The 20,677-nt window shown below is 40.4% G+C and overlaps 1 protein-coding gene across 3 annotated transcripts in view; it reads left to right on the top strand.

The window, feature by feature from the left end:
• The first annotated feature begins 680 nt into the window (after window positions 1–680).
• The window catches only part of anks1b (ankyrin repeat and sterile alpha motif domain containing 1B), a 174,912-nt gene continuing 154,915 nt past the window's right edge, over window positions 681–20,677 (top strand). The window contains exon 1 of one of the 3 annotated variants that reach the window (XM_082167784.1): window positions 681–1,244. In XM_082167784.1, coding sequence (XP_082023910.1) covers window positions 1,114–1,244 — 131 coding nt within the window. In that variant the 5' untranslated portion in view covers window positions 681–1,113. The remainder of the gene's footprint in view (window positions 1,245–20,677) is intronic. The other 2 variants (XM_082167783.1, XM_082167782.1) reach the window with 2 other exon arrangements.

Raw genomic sequence — 20,677 nt, 5'->3', positions numbered from 1 at the left:
TTTATATTGATCAAGGTATTTAATGGTGTTTATTGCAATCTGGTTAATGTATTTTATACGTATTAAGCTAACAATTGTTGATTCCCGGAACATTCCGTGAACGTTATTTTATGCTTGTACAATGAAACCTAAAAATAAAGTTTCTAGATAGAACATTATTATTTGGTTCCCCAAATAATAACCAACTAGAACAAAGTACTAACATTCTGTTTGCTAAGAATCCCAGCTGTTTGTTTTTTCAGTTTCTACAAGCTGCAATATTGGCTTAATCCGGTTATGACAATTGTAAAGTCTTGAGTATGAGAAATGCTTATTTCAAATAGAATTTATTATTATTAATTAAACATGTTTACATGAATCCCATATTCTATTCCATGTCCATATTCTTGTTCATGTGTAGAATAAATACAGTTGATTCTTGATTGTCCCCAAATAGAAGGTTACAGAATATCCTTGCAAGACAAGAAAAACATCTACCATGATAGTTACCTTGCTGTATCATATCATGGTACATTACCATTAGTAGTAGTATTACCATCTCCACCATAGTAAGGTGTGTAAACGTTCCTTAAATCTGATATGATATCTTCTCGTGTGCCAATGAACTCAAAACAAGGTTACAGTAACAGGGTTTCATTGACTACACGCCCAGCCAGAGCAGCTCTCTCCTCTCGTAACGAAAGACTGCCATATAGGAACCGAAAGAGAGAAAAGACTGATGCTGGGCCGCCCTGCTGTCGGTACAACGGCGCGCGCACACACACACACACACACACACAGAGAGAGAGAGAACAGCGTGTGTACGGTCGGTGACCGAGAGCGCACGGACAGAACTGCTGCTGGTGAGTGTGCTTTAACCCTCGTCTCCAGGCAACCGGCCCGTCTGGAGGACCGAATCCTCCCGTTCAGCTCAACTGCACCGGGACCGCGTTACAGTAAATATCCGGTGCATCATTCCATCATTGAGCCCCGGTATGGACTAGCGGCTTTATTCGTACAGCAGCGCACGGCGGAGCGTCTGTTTGTCGGTAACATGCTGCAGAAATACTAATAGGAAACCTCGCCGTTCATTCCGGATTGTTTTTGTTCTCGTGGATTAAACTTGTGTCCGGGATGGGGAAGGAGCACGAGCTGCTGGAGGCGGCGCGGACCGGGAATGTGGGGCTGGTGGAGAAGCTGTTGAGTGGGAAGAAAGGATTGCTGGGCTCGGGCTCCGGCTCCATACCTCTGCCCGGGTTACTCAGGTATGAAAACAGACCGTATCGGATAAGTTTATTTCTGAGTGTCGTCGCATAAAAGGGTTTTCCGGGAGCCCACCGGTTCCGTGCTGTTTATCAATACAGACAGAGGGATTGCAGTTGCTTGAGCAATGCAATACATCACACACACCCACTCTAGGCATCCCCGACCCACTGCGCCCCTCATACAATGTGTGTGTCGGGATATATGGGAGACTGTTGAGACACATATTTTGTTTCAACGTCTGTTACTCAGTGTTCTTTTGCGCTGCATATCTCAAATTTTGATATGTCATTCACATATTTGTCTGATTCAAATTAACGCAGTTTATAAATCCACAACTTTTCCATAAGCTGTGCACATTAGTGTCAAGTACAAAGAGTGCTGTTGTTTGTCATCTTAATGAACACTAATAGACTTTAATTCTGAGAAAATCTCACATGTGTCTCCTCTGGGGTTTCAGAAGAGATCGCCTCCCAACTGTGCTTGGGTTTGCCAAGACAGCAAAGTCTGCTGTCAAAAGCCTGAGATTATGGTATTAAAGGGGATAGTTCACTCAAAAATGAGAATTCTGTCATTATTTACTCCCTTATGTCATTCCAAACTGGTATGACTTTCTTCTGTGGAACATAAAAATATGATATTATAGATGGAAGTATAACCAAAACTGTTTTTTCTTTCTTTCTTTTTTTCAATCTGGTTACCAACATTCTTCAAAATGTCTTATTTTATGTTCCAAGAAAGTCATACAGGTTTGGAACGATACGAGGGTGAGTAAATGATGGCAACGTGTTCCATTTTTCTAGTTCATTGAACCGTCCCTTTAACCCGAGCATTTCTCAATAAATACTTCCCAAAATGATCTGGGCTATACAATGATCTGTCCACATTCATTTCATAGCTCTGTACCAGAGGGGGCAACGGGACGGGAACATGATGAGGGGGGCCCACCACAGTCCTTTCTGATATAGCATTGGGCCTGAAGCCCACCCATAAAAATGTTGTCCCAGGCCCCATGAAAATTAGAACGACAGCCCCGTCTTGCATGTCTCATTTTTATGCCTCCTAAAACATTTTAGGAGAAACTTTTGAGACTAAATAGGTATTTAAAGGGGTAGTTCTCCCAAAAATGAACATTCTGACATTCTGTACTTGCCCCCAAACCTGACTTTCTTTCTTCGTTGGAGCACAAAAGAAGACATTTTAAGAAATGCCCATGTAATGATTAGTCCAGTGACCAATTTTGGACCCCATTGTCTTTCATTATATGGATAATTATCTTTTTTTGTTGCAGTACATAACAGGGAAATCATATTCGTATCTCAAATAACAACAAATAAACAAAATACACTGTCAGAAATAGGGGTACAGTAGGAGTCCATTTCTGTCCCCCAAGGTACAATCTACACTAACGTACCCCATAGGGCTTATTATTGGACCTCAATGTACATATATGTACCTTTTTGAGGGTCAAAAAGCATTAAAATGTACATATATGTACCATTTCTTTTAAAGGTTAAGGTACAATATTGTGCCCTTTAGGGTACAGCCCCAGTGACAAGCCATTGTACCCCTAAAGGTACAATTATGTACTTTATTTTCTGAGAGCGTAGAATAAACAAATAGTAGAATAAAAACACTTTTTAAATGAATCACATCTTTAAATAAACTCATAAAGCATTAACAAATAAATTAGGGATGACATTAGAGAGTTTAATTCAAGAAGGAATAATGGAAAACACAATGGAGATTTAAACCGTTTTTGTTTATGAATGAAACATTTAGTAAAAACAAAATAATGACGTTGGTAACATTTTCAAGAGATAAATGATCAGGGTTTTCATTATAAAACAAAGCCTATCTTTGAGAACAAAGGATTGGATTGTTTCTGAAGGCTAAGAATAACTTAAATCAGCCCAGAATTTATAAAATGTATTATTTGTTTATTTATTTTTATTGGACAATATCATTAGCTTTTTTTGTGTGTGTGTGCAATTTGTTGAATGCTGTTATTTATAACCAGTTGGTTAATGGAGGTTTAATGAAGCGTCATAAAAGGACAAAATCCTTAATTCCTTTCTTTCAGAACAAACTTTAACACTCTGCATTGTTAGTAATGAGTGATTTCTCCAGTATAGCATGTGTTGCTTGGCTTGTGTGTGTTGCATCCCTCTATGGTGTGTTTTATCAGCTGTTCTTTATGGTTCTCTATGATCCCGGGAACATGTTATCTTCACATCAGTATGTAAAATGACAAGTGTGGAGCAGAGAGAAGCAAACGTATGCTTGGGGAATGGCCAGGCAGAGATGGGGGGAAGGGCACCTGGGAACGACATGCCTGTTCGCGTCTGTGTGAGCTTGTGAGCGAGAGAGGCCGATCGAGCAGAGAAGTGTGCCACCCGGCTCAGACATCAGCCACCTCGCTGGTTAAAACAGCGAGTACAATCAATGCCGCGCATGTGCTGCCGGGACAAAAGATCCCTCTCCCTGCTAATCGGCATTTTTCCAGTGAAACGGCTGACGTAATCTCGCTGCTCCTCTGATTTAGGGCGCAGAAGACATATTCTGTTGTTTTGTGGTGAATCCTTATGGTTTGTGTGGTTGGATGGTGGAAAAGTGTGTTTGTGTTTTTCTCTTATTGGGTCAGGACTATTGGCCGGAGGAATGGGACAGTGTGGGACAGCGCGGGGTCTGGCTCTGTCCATCTGTCCACAGTGCTGGAAGTTGTGCCGTTATCTCACAGTTAGTGATGGAGCATCGCCCCGGGGAGGTTTCACATGGCCTTATCTGAAAATGAGGACGGCTCTATGACAGGTCAAAGGTCACTTGAAGAAGTTGAGAGATGTGATTATATTCAGAATGGAATAGATTTTTTTTTTAAATGATAGAAATTCACATGACCTTATTAAAGTGAATATGTGAAAAAAATTTTTTTATATATATATATATATATATATATATATATATATATATATACATACATATATAATTATGTTATTAAATGTAAATTTCCAAAGTATTTTTAATATTTAAAAAAAATTAAAGTTATTTTTAGGGATGCACATATGTCCACATAGGGACCATACCATGTCTGTTTGCCGATATAGATTTTTTTATTGATCATTATAATGATTGGATATTTAATTGTATATGCTAAGTCCTCCTATTTTTTACATTTAGATAACATTTGCCATCAACTAACGTTCATTTAAAGTTAATCTTTAATATTGCTGTTTAATATAAATTTGAGAAAATCTCACAAATATACATTTTTATAAAGTACATTATAATATTGTGATGTCTCAATTCACTTGCAGCATTTAAAGCGACTGGCTTTATTTATTAGTAGTTTTTATTTAGACAAAATAGTTAGCAATTTTAATATCTTGAAATTTAACAAATGAATATGACAAATATTAAATAACTAACATTTTATATGAAATTAATTATACGTTTATTGTTATCGACCAGAATTTTTATATCAGTGCACACCCTAATTATATATAAAACACATTATCTTTTGGCAGATGTCAAAATCCCTGCTGTGATCACTTTTATTTCATTATGCATTGTCGATATTAAATGAGCATTGCATTGTGAGATACAGTATTCTGTGCAGTGTTCTCTGTTGTGTGCTGTAGTAGTAGTGATTCAGATATTCTATCCATGCTGTCAATGTCCCTTTAAGGCAACTCAGTTTTCACAGCGGTCATCTTGTAAACGCCCCAGGCTGCTCATTTCTATGTTGATGATAGGCATACAAATAAAGCATGTTCCAATGACATAGGCTTGTGGCTCTGACCTCTGACACACGCATACTCTGTTGCAAGGGGGGACGGGACTCACTGCTGTATGATCAATGTTTTGTGCCCTCATAGTGCTAATGGCTTAGCCCATCAATAATGACACGGTGTGAATGCTGCATTAGGCAGCACTGCACTTAGAAACACATGATTTCAAATGATACATTCATACGCTCATTGCTTAATATGATAATGATTAAATAAAACGCATAGCAATTATTTGTCTCTGAGTCAAGAATCGGCCTTGTGAGGCAGTAGTAAGATATATTTTTAAGTCTGAATGCTATTTTCCCCCCCATTTGCTGTCTTGATAGCATCATGGATATAGAAAGCATCACTTACTGGCATTGATTCAGCATGATGGATATTGTGATGATGATGTTGGTGATGTTGGAACAAGATCCACTTGGCTACCAGTCACTTTGCTGATTGCCTTGTTGTCTAATTTGAGTGGTCATTGAGCATGTCGAACATGCTTTGCAGACACACTCCTGGTGTGAAGGTTGTTCCAAAAGGTAGCTTTAGCTTAACTTAAAGGCCCACTGGAGTGCCTTGAAATGCGCAGCATCATTCAATGTGTTGACGTCATTTACACTGAAACAGGAAGACAGAGCGGAACATATCGAACATCCTCTCCTTTTTTAAAATAGCCGATAGCGTTTAGTTTACATCACAGCTCGGCCAGAGCCGTTGAGCTTGTTAAACCCACAGTTTCCTCCTATTTTCCTTCTTATCGCTTTAAAAAATAGCATTCTGTGCAAAATTCAGATGGGTCTGATACATTTTGTGGACTGCGCCAACTCGCTCATATTTTCAGCTCTGTGCTGTTGTGTCTCTGGATATAGGAGATTGTATACGTGCTACGGGAGTTCGTGTGATACTAATCGCGTGTCTGAATCGTTCCCTGAATTGAAAATAGTAAATGTGTGAACAAGTGACCAATTTTAGCCACAGCTTCAGCATCATTTGTAATGTAGGGGGCGGGACGCTTTAGATTCTATAGAGCTTTTGATTGCAAATGTTGTCATTTTTTTGGAGCACACTAGCATAATAGATAACGGTAAGGCTAACATATTCATTCTAAAAGCCAAAAAACTTACATTTCGATTTCATGGGGACTTTAATAATGTTGGCATCTAATGGCGCTTTTCCACTGCACAGTACCAGCTCGCCTCGACTCGACTCAGCTCGGCTCGGCTCGCTTTTCGCTCCGTTTTCCATTGCAGATAGTACCTCCACAATAGTACCTGGTCGTCATAGCGACGCCGCAGGATACTGCCGTGACTTAATCTTTTACGCGAGACGCGCGAGACACACCCGCTACCCACACACACAGGACAATGGAGGAAATCGAGTGTATGCTGTTTTTGGATGTTTTTGTTTTTGCTGTTTTTTATTCAGAATACTCCGTCTGGCGCGTGCAATGATGACGCAGTGAATAGTGACGATTCTCTCTGACCAATCAGCAGTCTGCCGTGTTTTCACGTCACATTTTAGTATCGCCTCAGCTCGCTTTAGAACCTCGCCGGAGGTGGTACGAAAAAAAGTACCTGGAAGCAGGTACAGGTACAACTTTTACACAGTGGAAAACCAAACAGAGCCGAGTCGAGTCGAGTCGAGCCGAGGCGAGCTGGTACTGTGTAGCAGCTAGTGGAAAAGCGCCTTTATTCTAAGGCAGCATTGCATGTGCTCTTCAATAAAAGCCAATCCCAGCGTGCATTTCAACAAAGTGGAAAAGGTGAGAAAAATTTTGATTCTAAATTTCATTCAATACAAAAAAAAAAAAATTAAGAAAAATACTATAAAAGTTAATTGAACACATATAAACTCTTTTTAAAGCTATTTCTGTGGTGCATGTATGTTCTATCTATATATAGAGCTAGAGCTATATATAGATATATAGATCAAATATAGATAGATAAAAAAAATAAGAAAAATACTATAAAAGTTATTTGAACACATATAAACTCTCTTTAAAGCTATGTCTGTGGTGCATGTAGGTGCTATCTATATATAGAGCTAGAGCTATATATAGATATATAGATAATATAGATATATAGATAGATATATAGATAAAAAAATACTATAAAAGTTATTTGAAAACATAAACTCTCTTTAAAGCTATTTCTGTGGTGCTGCTGCATGTAGGTGCTATCTATATATAGCCGCCGGGAGGCTGGCTGGAAGACTACCATCTACCCAGTGGAGGTCGGATGCCGAGGTTTCCTCGGGTTGTCAACCATACGCCTCTTGAGGGAAGCAGGAGTGACCGGAGGGAGGCTAAGGAGGGCAACAAAGGAACTGGCAGAGGAGGCAGAGAAAGGTAGCTTTTGGCTCTGGCTGAGGAGGAAAGATAGGTGTTGGGGGAAGAACATCTAACCCCAGACAACAGCTGCAGGGAGAACAGCTATCAGCTGCAGGGGGTGACAGGGAGACGTCCCTGTCACTGCTCCGCCACCAGGAGACGTTCCAGAATTAAAGGAGCGAAACGTTGGTGAATGGTGGTTTCTGGCTGATGACCCTGCAGCTGACCCATGGGCACTGGAGGAGGTGCGACAGGCAGCAATGCCCAGCAGGTGGTAACATCTTCCTGTGCAATTACTGAAGTTCTGGCGAACCCAGTGACTACTGTGAATAGGGCAGTTGGAGTCCAGGGAAGACTGGAGGACAGCCAGGAAAGACTGGATGGCAGCAGGGAAAGACCGCACCGGGAGTGGTTGGCTAGTTACCTAACCCACTAGTCTTTTGCGAGAGAGACACCCAAACCTAACTACAAAGAAACATAATGAGAAACAACCCGCGGGCCCTCCGAGAGGTGGGACGAAAGATGGGCCCAACAGGACAGACCACACGGTGACGACGGCAATGAACATGGACAACGAGAACACCAGAACTCCAGTAAATGAGGAGAAGATCCTCCGAAAGTGTGCATGTGGATGGGAGAAAGTGACCACGTTTAGAGGCTTACGGATCCACCAGGGGAAAGCAAGGTGTGGACAGAAAGGCCAACAGCAACCTTGCACTGTGTTAGCAGGTGAGACAAGAAGGACCAAAAGCCAGGGAAAAAACCACAGAGCCGAAGGACCTAATGTTGCTGAAGGCATGAGAGTCACAGAGGAAGGCCCCCTGGTGGAGGCTGAGCCTCCACGTGAGCATGAAGGCCCAGTCCCCAACACGTTAGACAGAACAGAGCCAAATGCAGAGACCAAAGAACCAGCCAGAAGGAGCAAGCTGAAATGGCCGAAGTCAAATGAAGCAGAGGCATGGCGCAATTTGGACTTGGACCTGATCAGGACCCTAGAGGGATCACTGCGTGGAGGGGCCGAGACTAAGCTTAACCAGATTGGAGACATAATATACCAGACCTGCAAAGACAGGTTTGGCGAAATTGTCCCCAAACAGAGGACCGCCAGGAGAGAGAAGGGAAGGAGGGAAAGGGAAATCCTCCAACTTGTGCAAAGGCGTCGGCAACTCCGCAAGAACTGGAGGAAGGCAACCCACGAAGAGAGAGAGGGTCTGAAAGTCCTGTGGGAGGAGGTCCGGAAAAGGCTAGCCGGGCTTCGCAGAGCTGAACGCATCCGCAAGCGCAGCCAGCGGAAGCAGAAAGAGCGAGCCAATTTCTTCAAGGATCCCTTCAAGCATGCCAGACAACTACTGGAGGAAAAGAAGAGCGGCAAGCTTGAAACTACCAGGGAGAAATTGGAACAGCATGTCAAAGAGCAGTACAGTGATCCACAAAGGAGCGTCCCTTTAGGAACTCCAGGATACGTACCCCAGCCGGCAAAGCCAACAGCTGAGTTCAACATCACGCCCCTCAAGCTTAGCGAAGTCAGGCAAGTCGTGGAGAAGGCAAGGTCCTCTTCCGCACCTGGGCCCAATGGGGTCCCTTACAAGCTCTATAAGAACTGCCCCAAGGTACTAGAGCTGCTATGGTATCTGATGAGAACTGCCTGGAAAAAGCAAATCATTCCATCTGAGTGGCAAAGAGCGGTAGCAGTCTTCATCCCCAAGGAAACGAACTCCAAAGACATTAGCCAATTCCGAAACATTGCACTACTGAACGTAGAAGGAAAGATCTTCTTCTCAGTGCTAGCCAGGAGGATGACCAACTATCTGCTCGAGAACGGCTATGTTGACACCAACTGCCAGAAGGCAGGAGTTCCAGGTTTCCCAGGATGTGTAGAGCACTCAACTATGATCTGGGACCAGATCCAGAAGGCCAAGCGGGAGAAGACCGACCTGCATGTCATCTGGCTTGACCTTGCCAATGCGTACGGATCAGTTCCGCATCAGCTGGTCAACTATGCCATGGAATTTTTCCACATGCCCACCTGCGTCAAGAACCTGGTAGCTCAGTACTTTAGCAACTTGCAGATGTGTTTTTCCCTCCAGGATTTCACCACCGGATGGCAGCGGCTCGAAGTAGGAATCGCGATGGGGTGTGCTATTTCTCCAATACTGTTTGTTGCAGCCTTTGAAATAATTCTCATCGGGGCAAGGCAAATGGTTGGGGGGATCAAACTCCCAACCGGTAAGAGGCTTCCTCCACTGAGGAGTTACATGGATGATGTCACCAGCCTCCTTCAGACAGCAGCATGTACATCAAGACTGCTGAAGAGGATGGACGAATTGATGTCATGGGCAAGAATGAAGATCAAGCCCTCCAAGTCCCGGAGCTTGTCCCTCAGGAGAGGAGTCAGAAATGACAATACCATCTTCGTCGTTGGAGGGGAAAAAATCCCACTCCTATCAGAGCAACCCATCAAAAGCCTGGGGAGGCAGTACACTGCAGATCTATCTGACAAACAGATGGGGAAAACTGTCATGAAGCAGCTCTCTGACGGATTGGCAAGGATCGACCAAAGCCAACTCCCTGGGAAGTATAAGGTCTGGTGCTACCAGTTTACACTCTACAGGAGGGTAATGTGGCCCCTGAAAATGAGTGAGATTCCCTCATCAACCGTAAGTAAGATGGATGGAAAAGCCAACTCATTCATCCGAAAGTGGTTGGGGCTGCCACGGTGCCTATCTGAAACAGGTCTTTTTGGAAAAAACATGCTGCAGCTGCCACTGCAGTCTATACAGCTGGGCTACATGCAAGAAAAGACCAGGTTGGTTCTCGAGCTGAGGGAGTCCACAGACGAGTCAGTAAGGAACGCAAATGCCAAGGTTCCTACTGGCCGCAAGTGGAATGCCCAAACCGAGGTCGATCAAGCTGTCGGTCGGCTACAACACCGGGAGATCATGGGCAGAGTTCAGGCAGGAAGAACAGGGCTAGGATGGGGAGAGACGCCACGCTTTTGGTCCAAGGCCAATCGCAAGCAAAGGAAGGAGATGGTGGTAGCAGAGGTGACGAGGATGGAGGAAGACCGCTACAAAATCAAGGCCGTGTCGCAGGGTCGACAAGGAAGCTGGACAACCTGGGAGGGAATCATGAACCGGAACATCAGTTGGTCAGACGTGTGGAAGATCCCACAGGCAAGACTTAGCTTCCTCATTCGTTCAACCTACGACACGCTTCCCTGCCCTCGGAACCTCCACCAGTGGTTTGGGAATGAAGAATTCTGTGCACTCTGCAATGCCCCCAACGCAAGTCTCCAGCACATATTGTCAGGCTGCAAGATCGCTCTTTCACAGGGACGCTACAGATGGCGCCACGATCAGGTCCTGAGAAAGCTAGCCGAAGTACTGGAGGAGTGTCGACAGGGTAGCAAACAACTACCATCAGCAGAGGACCCCATCATCTTTGTGTCGGAAGGAGGGGTAAGGAGAAGCACTAGATCAAGAGAAACAGCAAGGCCCTTCTCCCCCAACCAGGAGTGGAGCATGAGGGTTGACCTGGACAGGCAGCTCCGGTTCCCCACGGAGATAACCACCACATCTCTCCGGCCAGACATAGTGGTGTGGTCAACCAAGGCAAGATCGATGTACCTCATTGAGCTCACTGTACCACTGGAGGAGGGGATTGAGGCCGCCTTCGAACGGAAGAAGGCGAAGTACTCAGAGCTCGCTGCTGAGTGCCGGGAGGCTGGCTGGAAGACTACCATCTACCCAGTGGAGGTCGGATGCCGAGGTTTCCTCGGGTTGTCAACCATACGCCTCTTGAGGGAAGCAGGAGTGACCGGAGGGAGGCTAAGGAGGGCAACAAAGGAACTGGCAGAGGAGGCAGAGAAAGGTAGCTTTTGGCTCTGGCTGAGGAGGAAAGATAGGTGTTGGGGGAAGAACATCTAACCCCAGACAACAGCTGCAGGGAGAACAGCTATCAGCTGCAGGGGGTGACAGGGAGACGTCCCTGTCACTGCTCCGCCACCAGGAGACGTTCCAGAATTAAAGGAGCGAAACGTTGGTGAATGGTGGTTTCTGGCTGATGACCCTGCAGCTGACCCATGGGCACTGGAGGAGGTGCGACAGGCAGCAATGCCCAGCAGGTGGTAACATCTTCCTGTGCAATTACTATATATATATATATATATATATAGTATATATATATATATATATATATAGTGTCCAACACAATAGGCTCTACGATATAAGCTATTGATTTCTGCTATAATTATGACAAGGCGCTCTTTTTTGCATTTTTTTTTTTTAATCCACAGAAAGTGTGAGTATTGATATATTAATTTACCGTGATTCATTGTGATTTCAGAAGTATCATGAATTCAATAAAATAGATATTGAGGGGAACAATATTTTATGTTTTTTATCTTATTATTTATTGTTTTATTATTTATTATTATTGTTTTTACTATATTATAATATTATATAGGCCTAAGTTTACATATTTTATGTGTTTTTAACATTTCAATTTAGATTAGAGTTTGATTGTTTTAATAATAATTTATTAATTGAATGTTAAGTTTCTGGGAGCACTTTAATTCAGTTACAAGGAAGCTCCCTATGTAGGCAGCGAGGGAGATGTATAATAAATATACATTGTTTTGAGGATTTTTTTCTCTCAAAATAAATGCATCATACTGTTAAACATAAAATAAACGTGAGGAAGGACGTGAAAGACACCACTAAACTTGATTAGCAAATGTAGACTGTTTTAACTTGGCCTTAAAAACGCGACACTGGGGATGGGTTCAACAAGCAATTTTTCTGAGTGTTTTACTTTACAAACTGGCTAACCAGCTAAAGCACAATCCACTAATTAAGACACTGCCCCTAAATCTTGGTTACCTTATACGAGTCAACCACCACGACACTTCCCTACTTGCTAATACTATGAAGAAAGCAGTTAGCATCTGTTTTCTGTCTCGGCTGGTCAGGGGCAGTCACGGATTCGGCATGTCCCTGCGGTTTATCAAAATAAACATTCAGAACCATTATCCCCCGTCTTATCAGGCACAGAAACAGACCGCTGAGCGACACAGACTGCAGTGCCATTGAGCGCACCATATTGAGCCCTGCACACTTCACTGTCAGAGCCGCTTACTAAAAACATGGACCGCTACCAAACCTTCTGGTCTGCTAGTGTGGAGGAGTGTTCTCAGATAGAGAGAAGGACGTTTATATATCACTATCCATTAAGAGACGAGTAGACGGGGGGAGGAAGGGGTGGCGTATTGGGGTCAAAGGTCAGAATTGTGGGGAATGGAGTGTCGAGTAGGTTTGTCTGAGACACATTCTGCTTCTAAGTGCTCTCTTGAGCGTGATCGTACATAAATCACACTGTGACGGCGAGTAAGAAAATGACCCTTTCCGTAAAAGTTTCACTTTGCATAATGACTCAGCATGGGAACCAGACGGTGGCAAACTAGCCTCATAGAGTCAGGCTTATTGACATGGTCCGTCTTGTGTCTTATTCTGGCTAAGTACAGCCTTGTGACTGTCATGTGAATCGGCCAGCCATGTTTTATTAACTTTTTATGTGATGTTTAGCGTAAATCTAAAATGCGATATACCACAAAAATTTACCAGTAAGCCATAAAGTTGTACAGTAGCTCAATCAAATAATACCGCAACAGCCTCTGCAATAGTTTGCACGGACAACACAGATGACAGTTGCATGTTGAAAGTTTTTGTCCGTCAAAAATAAATAAATTATTATTTCACAGTAGTGCTGTCAAATCTATTAATCGTGATTAATCGCATCTAGCTTAAAAGTTTGTGTTTATTCAATATATGTGTGTATTTATATATATATATATAGGCCTACAGTATATATACGTGTGTGTGTGTGTGTGTGTGTGTGTGTGTGCGTGTGTGTGTGCGTGTGTGTGTGCGTGTGTGTGTGTGTGTGTGTGTGCTATTGAATACCTTTTAAAGAATCAGTGTCAAAAATCCTGAAAATCTACTGGTTAGTTCTTCCTCAAAAGCTTTCATTGTAGCAACACTGTACCATGTAATACAACTTTGTTTTCCAATGGACCAGTGTTGTTACTGTTAACTAAAACTAAAACTTCACTTACTGAAATAATTCTGACAAGTTAAATGTTGCCTTGTCAACTAACTGAAATCAATATATACTGGAAAAATGCTAAAATTACTACAACTGAAACTGAAATAATAAATGAAAGCTAAATAGAAAATAATTAAAATGACAAAAGCTCAATTTTTTTTACTAAAACTTAAATTAAATAAAAATAAATAAATAAATAAAGAACTAGAATTTTTTTTTTTGAAAAATACTTAAATAATACTAAAATAACACTATAGTGGACTGATAAATCTTTCTACTTTTAATTCAGGAAGTTGGTCAGGCAGTCCCATTCAAGTACACTTGCAAGTCTTCATTTGTAAGTTGCGTTGGATAAAAACGTCTACTACTCTAAATGAATAAATGTAAATGATATGCAAATTTCAGAAAGCTCTTGTAATTTTTGTGTGCAATTTGCATCAGATAATAAGAGGAAGATGTGAAGACGTGCCATCTGAAATAGAATTTTGTGGAAAGTAACGTGTTTATTTATGTCATTAGCATGCTAGCAATGTTCTTGAATAGAGCAGATCAGGAAGATGTTTTTTCTTCACTTTCAAGCTCGCTCTACCTCAATATAGACATGCGATCAGAGAAAGCTCATGCACAGGAAGGATGTTGTTTCAGATGTATTTGTCAGTAAGTAAATGGACAGAATAGTGTGCAAATATGAGTATAAACATGCTATTCACCAGTAAAACTTGAAAGCTTGCAAGTTCTTTCTGTAGTTAAGAAGTCTGATGGAGACACCAGCATAACAGCATTACAGCATGGGAACCATCATCCAAAACACACTCTTTTCATCAGGGGCCATAACACACATTACATGTAACATGGTATCCTGTTAAGAAATTTGTTGCAAACATCATTCACAGTCTCAGCACTTTTCTTAGGTTGAAAGAGCTTTATAACAGCACTGCATAATAGGGACCAACTTTTAAAACACACTATTTTCCATATGGGACGTAACACGTGTTCTGTTGGTAAATTTGATAAAACCATTAATTTTTAATTAACCATTTTTTTCACAGTTTAAAACCGCTTCATAACAACACTGCATGATGGGAATCAACTTCCAAAACATTCTTTTCAGCAGGGGATGTAACATGATGTGTTACATGTAACATATGATCCAGTTAACACATTTGCTGCAAACTTTTTTCACTCTCCCAACACTCTTCAATCTTTCACAGATTAAAAGAGCTTTGTAACAGTATTTCATAATGAGAACCATTTAAAACACTCTCTTTTTAGCAGGGGGCGTAACAAGCGTTACATGTAACACGCTCTCCAGTTAACACATTTGTTGCAAAGATCATTCACAGTCTCATCACTTTTCACAGGTTAAAAGAGCTTCCCTCCTGTTCCCTGATCAGTTTAGCTGTTTCTCCTCGAGCTGTGGCTAGAAGTGTTAAGGCTAACTGCTCCGTGGAGGAAACCCATCTGTGCTAGCGTGGCCTTGATTCGCTTAGGCTCTGTGTAATGCTCCTGCCAGGGATTGTTCTACTCCTCGGAGCATGCTTGCCTTTTGTTTGAAAAGCTGTCATAAATCAACCTCTCAGGCCCTCGTCCTTTAGCTTAGCGTAGCTTATGGCCTGGCGTTTTCTGTGCTGATGAATGGCCATCACAGTTCTGTTTAGATGAGTGTCCTCCAGGCATTAGGGATCAGATAGCTTGTATTTCCCATGGAAAGTTCTCAATCACATGATCAGACATGTGACCACTGGATTAGCAGGCTTCATGGAGATTTGGGTTGAAAATACTAGTGTTCCTATGAAACTGGACATAACAACCCAATATTAGACTGATTTAAGTGCCACTAACTTCACAAATTCACAATTTGAAGCATACTTTTAAGTTTTTTAACTTTTAATCTATCCATCCATCCATCCATCTACAGGGTTCCCACAGGACTTAATGTGGTGACACATTTCAAGTGAGAGCAAGGTTACATCATGTTACCTCGTACGATACATTGTTACAGTTTTGCGTGTGTGAACGTCATGGCAACGTACAACACAAAGTACCTCACGCGGGAAACACTTAACGTAACGCGTAAATGTGCATAACTAACTTAAATCAAGCAAGCTAGTATGCATCTATCTATCTATCTATCTATCTATCTATCTATCTATCTATCTATCTATCTATCTATCTATCTATCTATCTATCTATCTATCTATCTATCTATCTATCTATCTATCTATCTATCTATCTATCTATCTATCTATCTATCTATCCACTGAATTTTGAATCGACAACCATGAGACTTTTGTTGGCAGAATGCCCATGTCTGCTCCTACATAACCTAGTATAACCTACATACCTGGCATATCTGACATTCTGAAATCACAGGATCTCATTAACAAAACCATGTATTTATGTAAGGTTGTTTTTAGTGTTTTATAAGGACCAAGAAAGTATGGTAATACTGACCTTTGACCCTCCATCTGGAGAAGTATGTGTGAGAACACATTACATTTTACAAGACCCCACAAGATGTGTCTAATTTAGTCCTTCAGCCAGGCGGCAAGACTTGGTATAGAGAAAGTCCCTCTCATCCTTTTTGTTGCTTGTCTCTTACAAATCCCCCATCTTATCTTTCAATCCCCCCCTTCTTTCCCCTCTTCCTTTCTTACCTCTCTCTCTTTTCAGTTGGGATCTCAATGCCATTGGTAGCAGGGCTTCCACTGAAGTATCGATCAGCTTCTCTCTCTCTCTTCTCCCTCCTGATTGAAGCTAAGACTCAGTTTACAGTCCCATTAGAGGCCTGGTCAGCACTGCCTGCCAAACAGAAGAGAAAGACAACGGGTGCCAAGAGAGCTCAATTACTCTATTCCTCCCTCACACTCTATCACTCCTTTCTCCTCTTTTTCTTGATATATAAACACACATATGTTCTTGGAAGCCTTTTCTGGTTGAGTCTCATAATGAAATGTCTATATTTCAATCCCCCCAAAAAGATGAAGATATATCTTGCATAAAGAAAATAAGGCTTATTATAAGTCAATGTCAATGAAACATTTTGTCCCCCAAATTCACATTTTCATTACCATATTACAATGATTCCAAACCACGCGGTACTTAGATATTAAATATATATATATAATTTTATTATTAAAACATTTTTTTTTTTGCTTTGTTAAACCTATAAAACAGAAATTGTGACATAACATATTAGGGATGTCCAAATGTTAATTAAAATTATTATTATTATTATTATTTGTAAACGCCTTAACACATTCAATTCCTATTTATTTGATCATTTTAAATATTTGTTTATAAAAAAAATTAAACATTTGTTTTATTCAAATCAACAAATTAAATTCAGTAAAAAATTATAATAATATAAATTATTACAATTAAAATTGTACTTTACAATTAAAATATGTACAGTGACAGAATGCAAAATAATCTTCTATTTATTCATCCTAAATATAATTTTATTTTCATGTTGGAATGAAATAACACCCATATATTTCTTATAGTCTGACAGAAGAATGTTTCAGTCCATGAGTACAATCCACTTAAAGCGGAGTTAACACCAGCTTACTGGTGTAACCCAATTAGCATTGAGTTCGACATTAGCAGCTGGTCATGCTCTCGGGATATGTGTGTCCTGAAGATTGCAGAGTCATGTTTAAACGGATGTATGCATCTCTGCTTCAGAGCTTGTCCTGTGTACAGTACGCAGCCTTGATCATTGTCCAGTGTTTGTGCACAGCCAGAGGATGTCCTAGTGATAGTGATGATGATGTGTTGTGTGTGTGAAATGACAGTCCAGGGTTACCGCAGTATCCCATGATGTTATTTCCTTCCAGATGAGCTGGTCCAGTACAGTCACACACACACATGCTGATAATGATTGCTCAATATAGAAATCACAGGATGTTGGGATAGTTCTCAAAGATGTATTTACATGTGTGGAAATGTTTAATTTAAAAAAGACCTTATAAATTCCAACTACTCCCAGTACCACCAAATTCTGCCTACGGGAAAGACAGATGTCTAACTCTCTCAGATCATCTGTGTGATGGGAAATGTTATTGCATCAGAAGTAGTAGTGACTAGAATAGCACAGGACATTTCTTGGTATATATTTAGTGTTTTAGCAGACCAGTGATACACTGAATCCTCAACTGTATTTCCTCATGCCATACAACGCACATACTGTACAGTGTACACACACATCTGCAACATGTTCAACATGAACCAGCATCTGTATACCCGTGAGAAAGGTGCTGAGAAGAAATGTGTAATAAAATGAGCTGCGTTTGAATTCTGATGTGAGAATTAGTGTTAGTGACATTTAGCTTTTGAACCTTTAAACTCACAAAGATCACATTAAAAGTGACTTTTCTTTGTCTGTGAAGCAATTGTGGGGGAAATTTTTTAAAATTTTTATTCAGGGTTGGAACGATTACGATTTATTTTATTTTATTGTATTTAACTAATTTTAGAAAGTAACTCATCTTTTCATAAACCAGTGAAAATATATAGACATATATAGGAAATATTTTTATATATTAAGATATCAACATCTTAATATAGTATATACTGTATATATATATATATATATATATATATATATATATATATATATATATATATAAAATGAGTCTTTTTAGTACCTTTGTGCCACCATTCTGACTTTTCTCCTTATTAATCTATATTTTTAAATATTATTTATTAAAAATTATTCCAAAAAATATTTTACGTTTTTTAAATAAAAGAAATAGCTTTGAGCCTTTGATTCTGTGTCCATTAACTCAAATACTCGAGGCTCATTTCCCAGTTAAATTCCTGCCTATACACTTAATAATAATAGCTTTTTTCATGGGTCCTCAAAGCCCAGAACACACTTGTCTGTGCGTTTGTTTTTTGGTCCGTATCTGGAGACTGGCATTTACTGCAAGGTCATAGCTGGTGCTTGTGCTATTTGTCAGTGATTACCAATAAGGGAACAGAGACTCATGGGAAAATCTGAATGTTGTGTGATTTGTGAGAGTGCTCAGACCTGCTTGTGAGTGATATATGACTGTTCTTCTCCTCTGTTTTTACACTGCCTTGACTGGGTTACAGAAATGTTTATGAGTTGTAGTATTGATGGGAATGTGTGGTTGGTCAGTGTGGTTATGTTTATTTGCTGTAATCTCAGTAAATCATAAATATTTACTCTTGTAATGAGCAGAAACACTGACCTGTGAGTAGTGAATATGGACATATAAACTATATGACCTGCATGCACATATCAAAGACACACATTCACGTTAGTGCTCCCTTTTCTTCCATTAGTGTGTGTGTGTGTGTGTGTGTGTGTGTGTGTTGTTATCCTTCAGTAGGTTCATATAGAGCACAGAAGACTAATCTCCCAGGCCATTTGAAACAAATGAGCCATTCTTAACCAGTCACACACAGTCTGAATCTCAAAATGTCTCTGTCTGTATTCGAAGTGGAGACAAGCCTATTGCATACTTCACATGCAGTCTACACTGTATACTGCCTATTTTAAAAAATAGTATGTGAAACAGAATGCAGTATGCAACAATAAGTTTCAAACAGTAGTAAGCCTATGCTACATGTCTTATGACCTCATTACGCAGCATAATTAATTCAGAAAGTTTATGTAACCCATTTTTTTTTGTCCATTTAAAAAAAAAGTATTCATACAGTAAGTAAACTATTCAATCCACTTATAAATAAGCAGTTATTTTTCATTTTTAAAGGGGTCATGAACTGGATTATTCTATTATTTTATAATGTTTCCTGGGGTGCCCTTATAATGTTATAATTTAGAAACAAAAGGCATTTATCCTATCCTTTAGCTTCTGATTTGAATGCTCTGTTTGAAGGGGTGTGTCTGTGTGAGACTTCAGTGTAAACGCCCACTGCTGTCATTGGCTGACATCTTTGCATATGAAATAGCCAGCATTACATGTGGAACTCTCACAAAATTGCCAATAATATTGCCAGAATTGCCAAAGAAAGGTGCTAATGTGCCTACTATATACGTACCTGTCTAATGTATATGAGAGCATGTTTTGTGAGAGAATGTGTTGAGAGACGTTTATTCTTTGTATTCTTTTGTAGTCCAAAACAAATTTCCCTTCGGGGACAATCAAGTATATCTTATCTTATCTTAAAATATTTTACAACGTTTTTACTATTACAGCTATCAAGATTAACGAATCGTGGAAAGTTATAGATGTATTCCCATCACATGAAAGGTTGCAGTGATGAGCATTGAACAGATGACAGATTGACAGTTGATCGCTTGAATGAAGAGATTTCATCATTGTAACGCAGTTTCTGCACTCTCATGAATGCTTTCACCAAATACCAATGCAAACATGATGTAAATACAGTAAGAGCTTAGTTTTGGCAAGTGGCCAGATAAACTTGTGCTGTGCAATTGGAAAGGGAGCTTTCTTTGATCACAATCTGTATGTAATATAATCACAGTTTAAATAAGATTATTTTCATTCTACTTAGAGAAACGATGTTAAGTTGATAGTTTAGTCACTGGCTCGAGTTACTGATGCATAAACAGTATTGAACGATTTTCAGAGATAATCTGTCTAAACTTGAATAATTAGGTTATACATCAGAAATCACTGATCACAGATCAGGCATTAGAATAAACATGGTTACTTACATGTGTGTGGCGTTTGCTGGCAGATCCATATCATAAAAGTCTGTTTGCAAAGCCTGCGCCGAAATTGCGACTGATTCACCTAATAATCCACAGTGAAATGCACCGAATACAAACAAATAATGCACTGCTGAGACATTCACGTTGTTGAAGAAAAAAACAACAACACTTTCCTAGCATTAGGATCCGTTGGAAGGTAATGGTATTGATCCTGTGGCAATCTTTTCTTGTTCTCATGTAACTATATTCACTAACGCTCCAGTGGGCGGGGCCAAAGACGCGGTGATGTAGACGTAGGCGTTGATATTCTTCTGCAAAGGCGGTCTACAGCTGCCCTGTGACCACTCTCAGAAGTCTCCACTTCTCAGATCCTGTCATTTTCTGGCCTTGGTTTCAATAAAAGCAGTTTTTGGAATAACAAGGACGTTTTGAGATTTGAAACTTACAGGATATTTTTATAGTATAACGACCTCTTAACTGTCAAAAGATCAAGGAAAATTTGAATTCTCAGTTCATGACCCCTTTAAATGACTTTTTGTTAAAAAAAAAGAAAAAGAA

This window comes from Leuciscus leuciscus, assembly GCF_965113295.1.
Source record: "Leuciscus leuciscus genome assembly, chromosome: 4".
Classification (NCBI taxonomy): domain Eukaryota; kingdom Metazoa; phylum Chordata; class Actinopteri; order Cypriniformes; family Leuciscidae; genus Leuciscus; species Leuciscus leuciscus.
The sequence above is the reverse complement of the archived record's forward strand: the minus strand, read 5'-3'. Positions and strand labels throughout refer to the sequence as shown.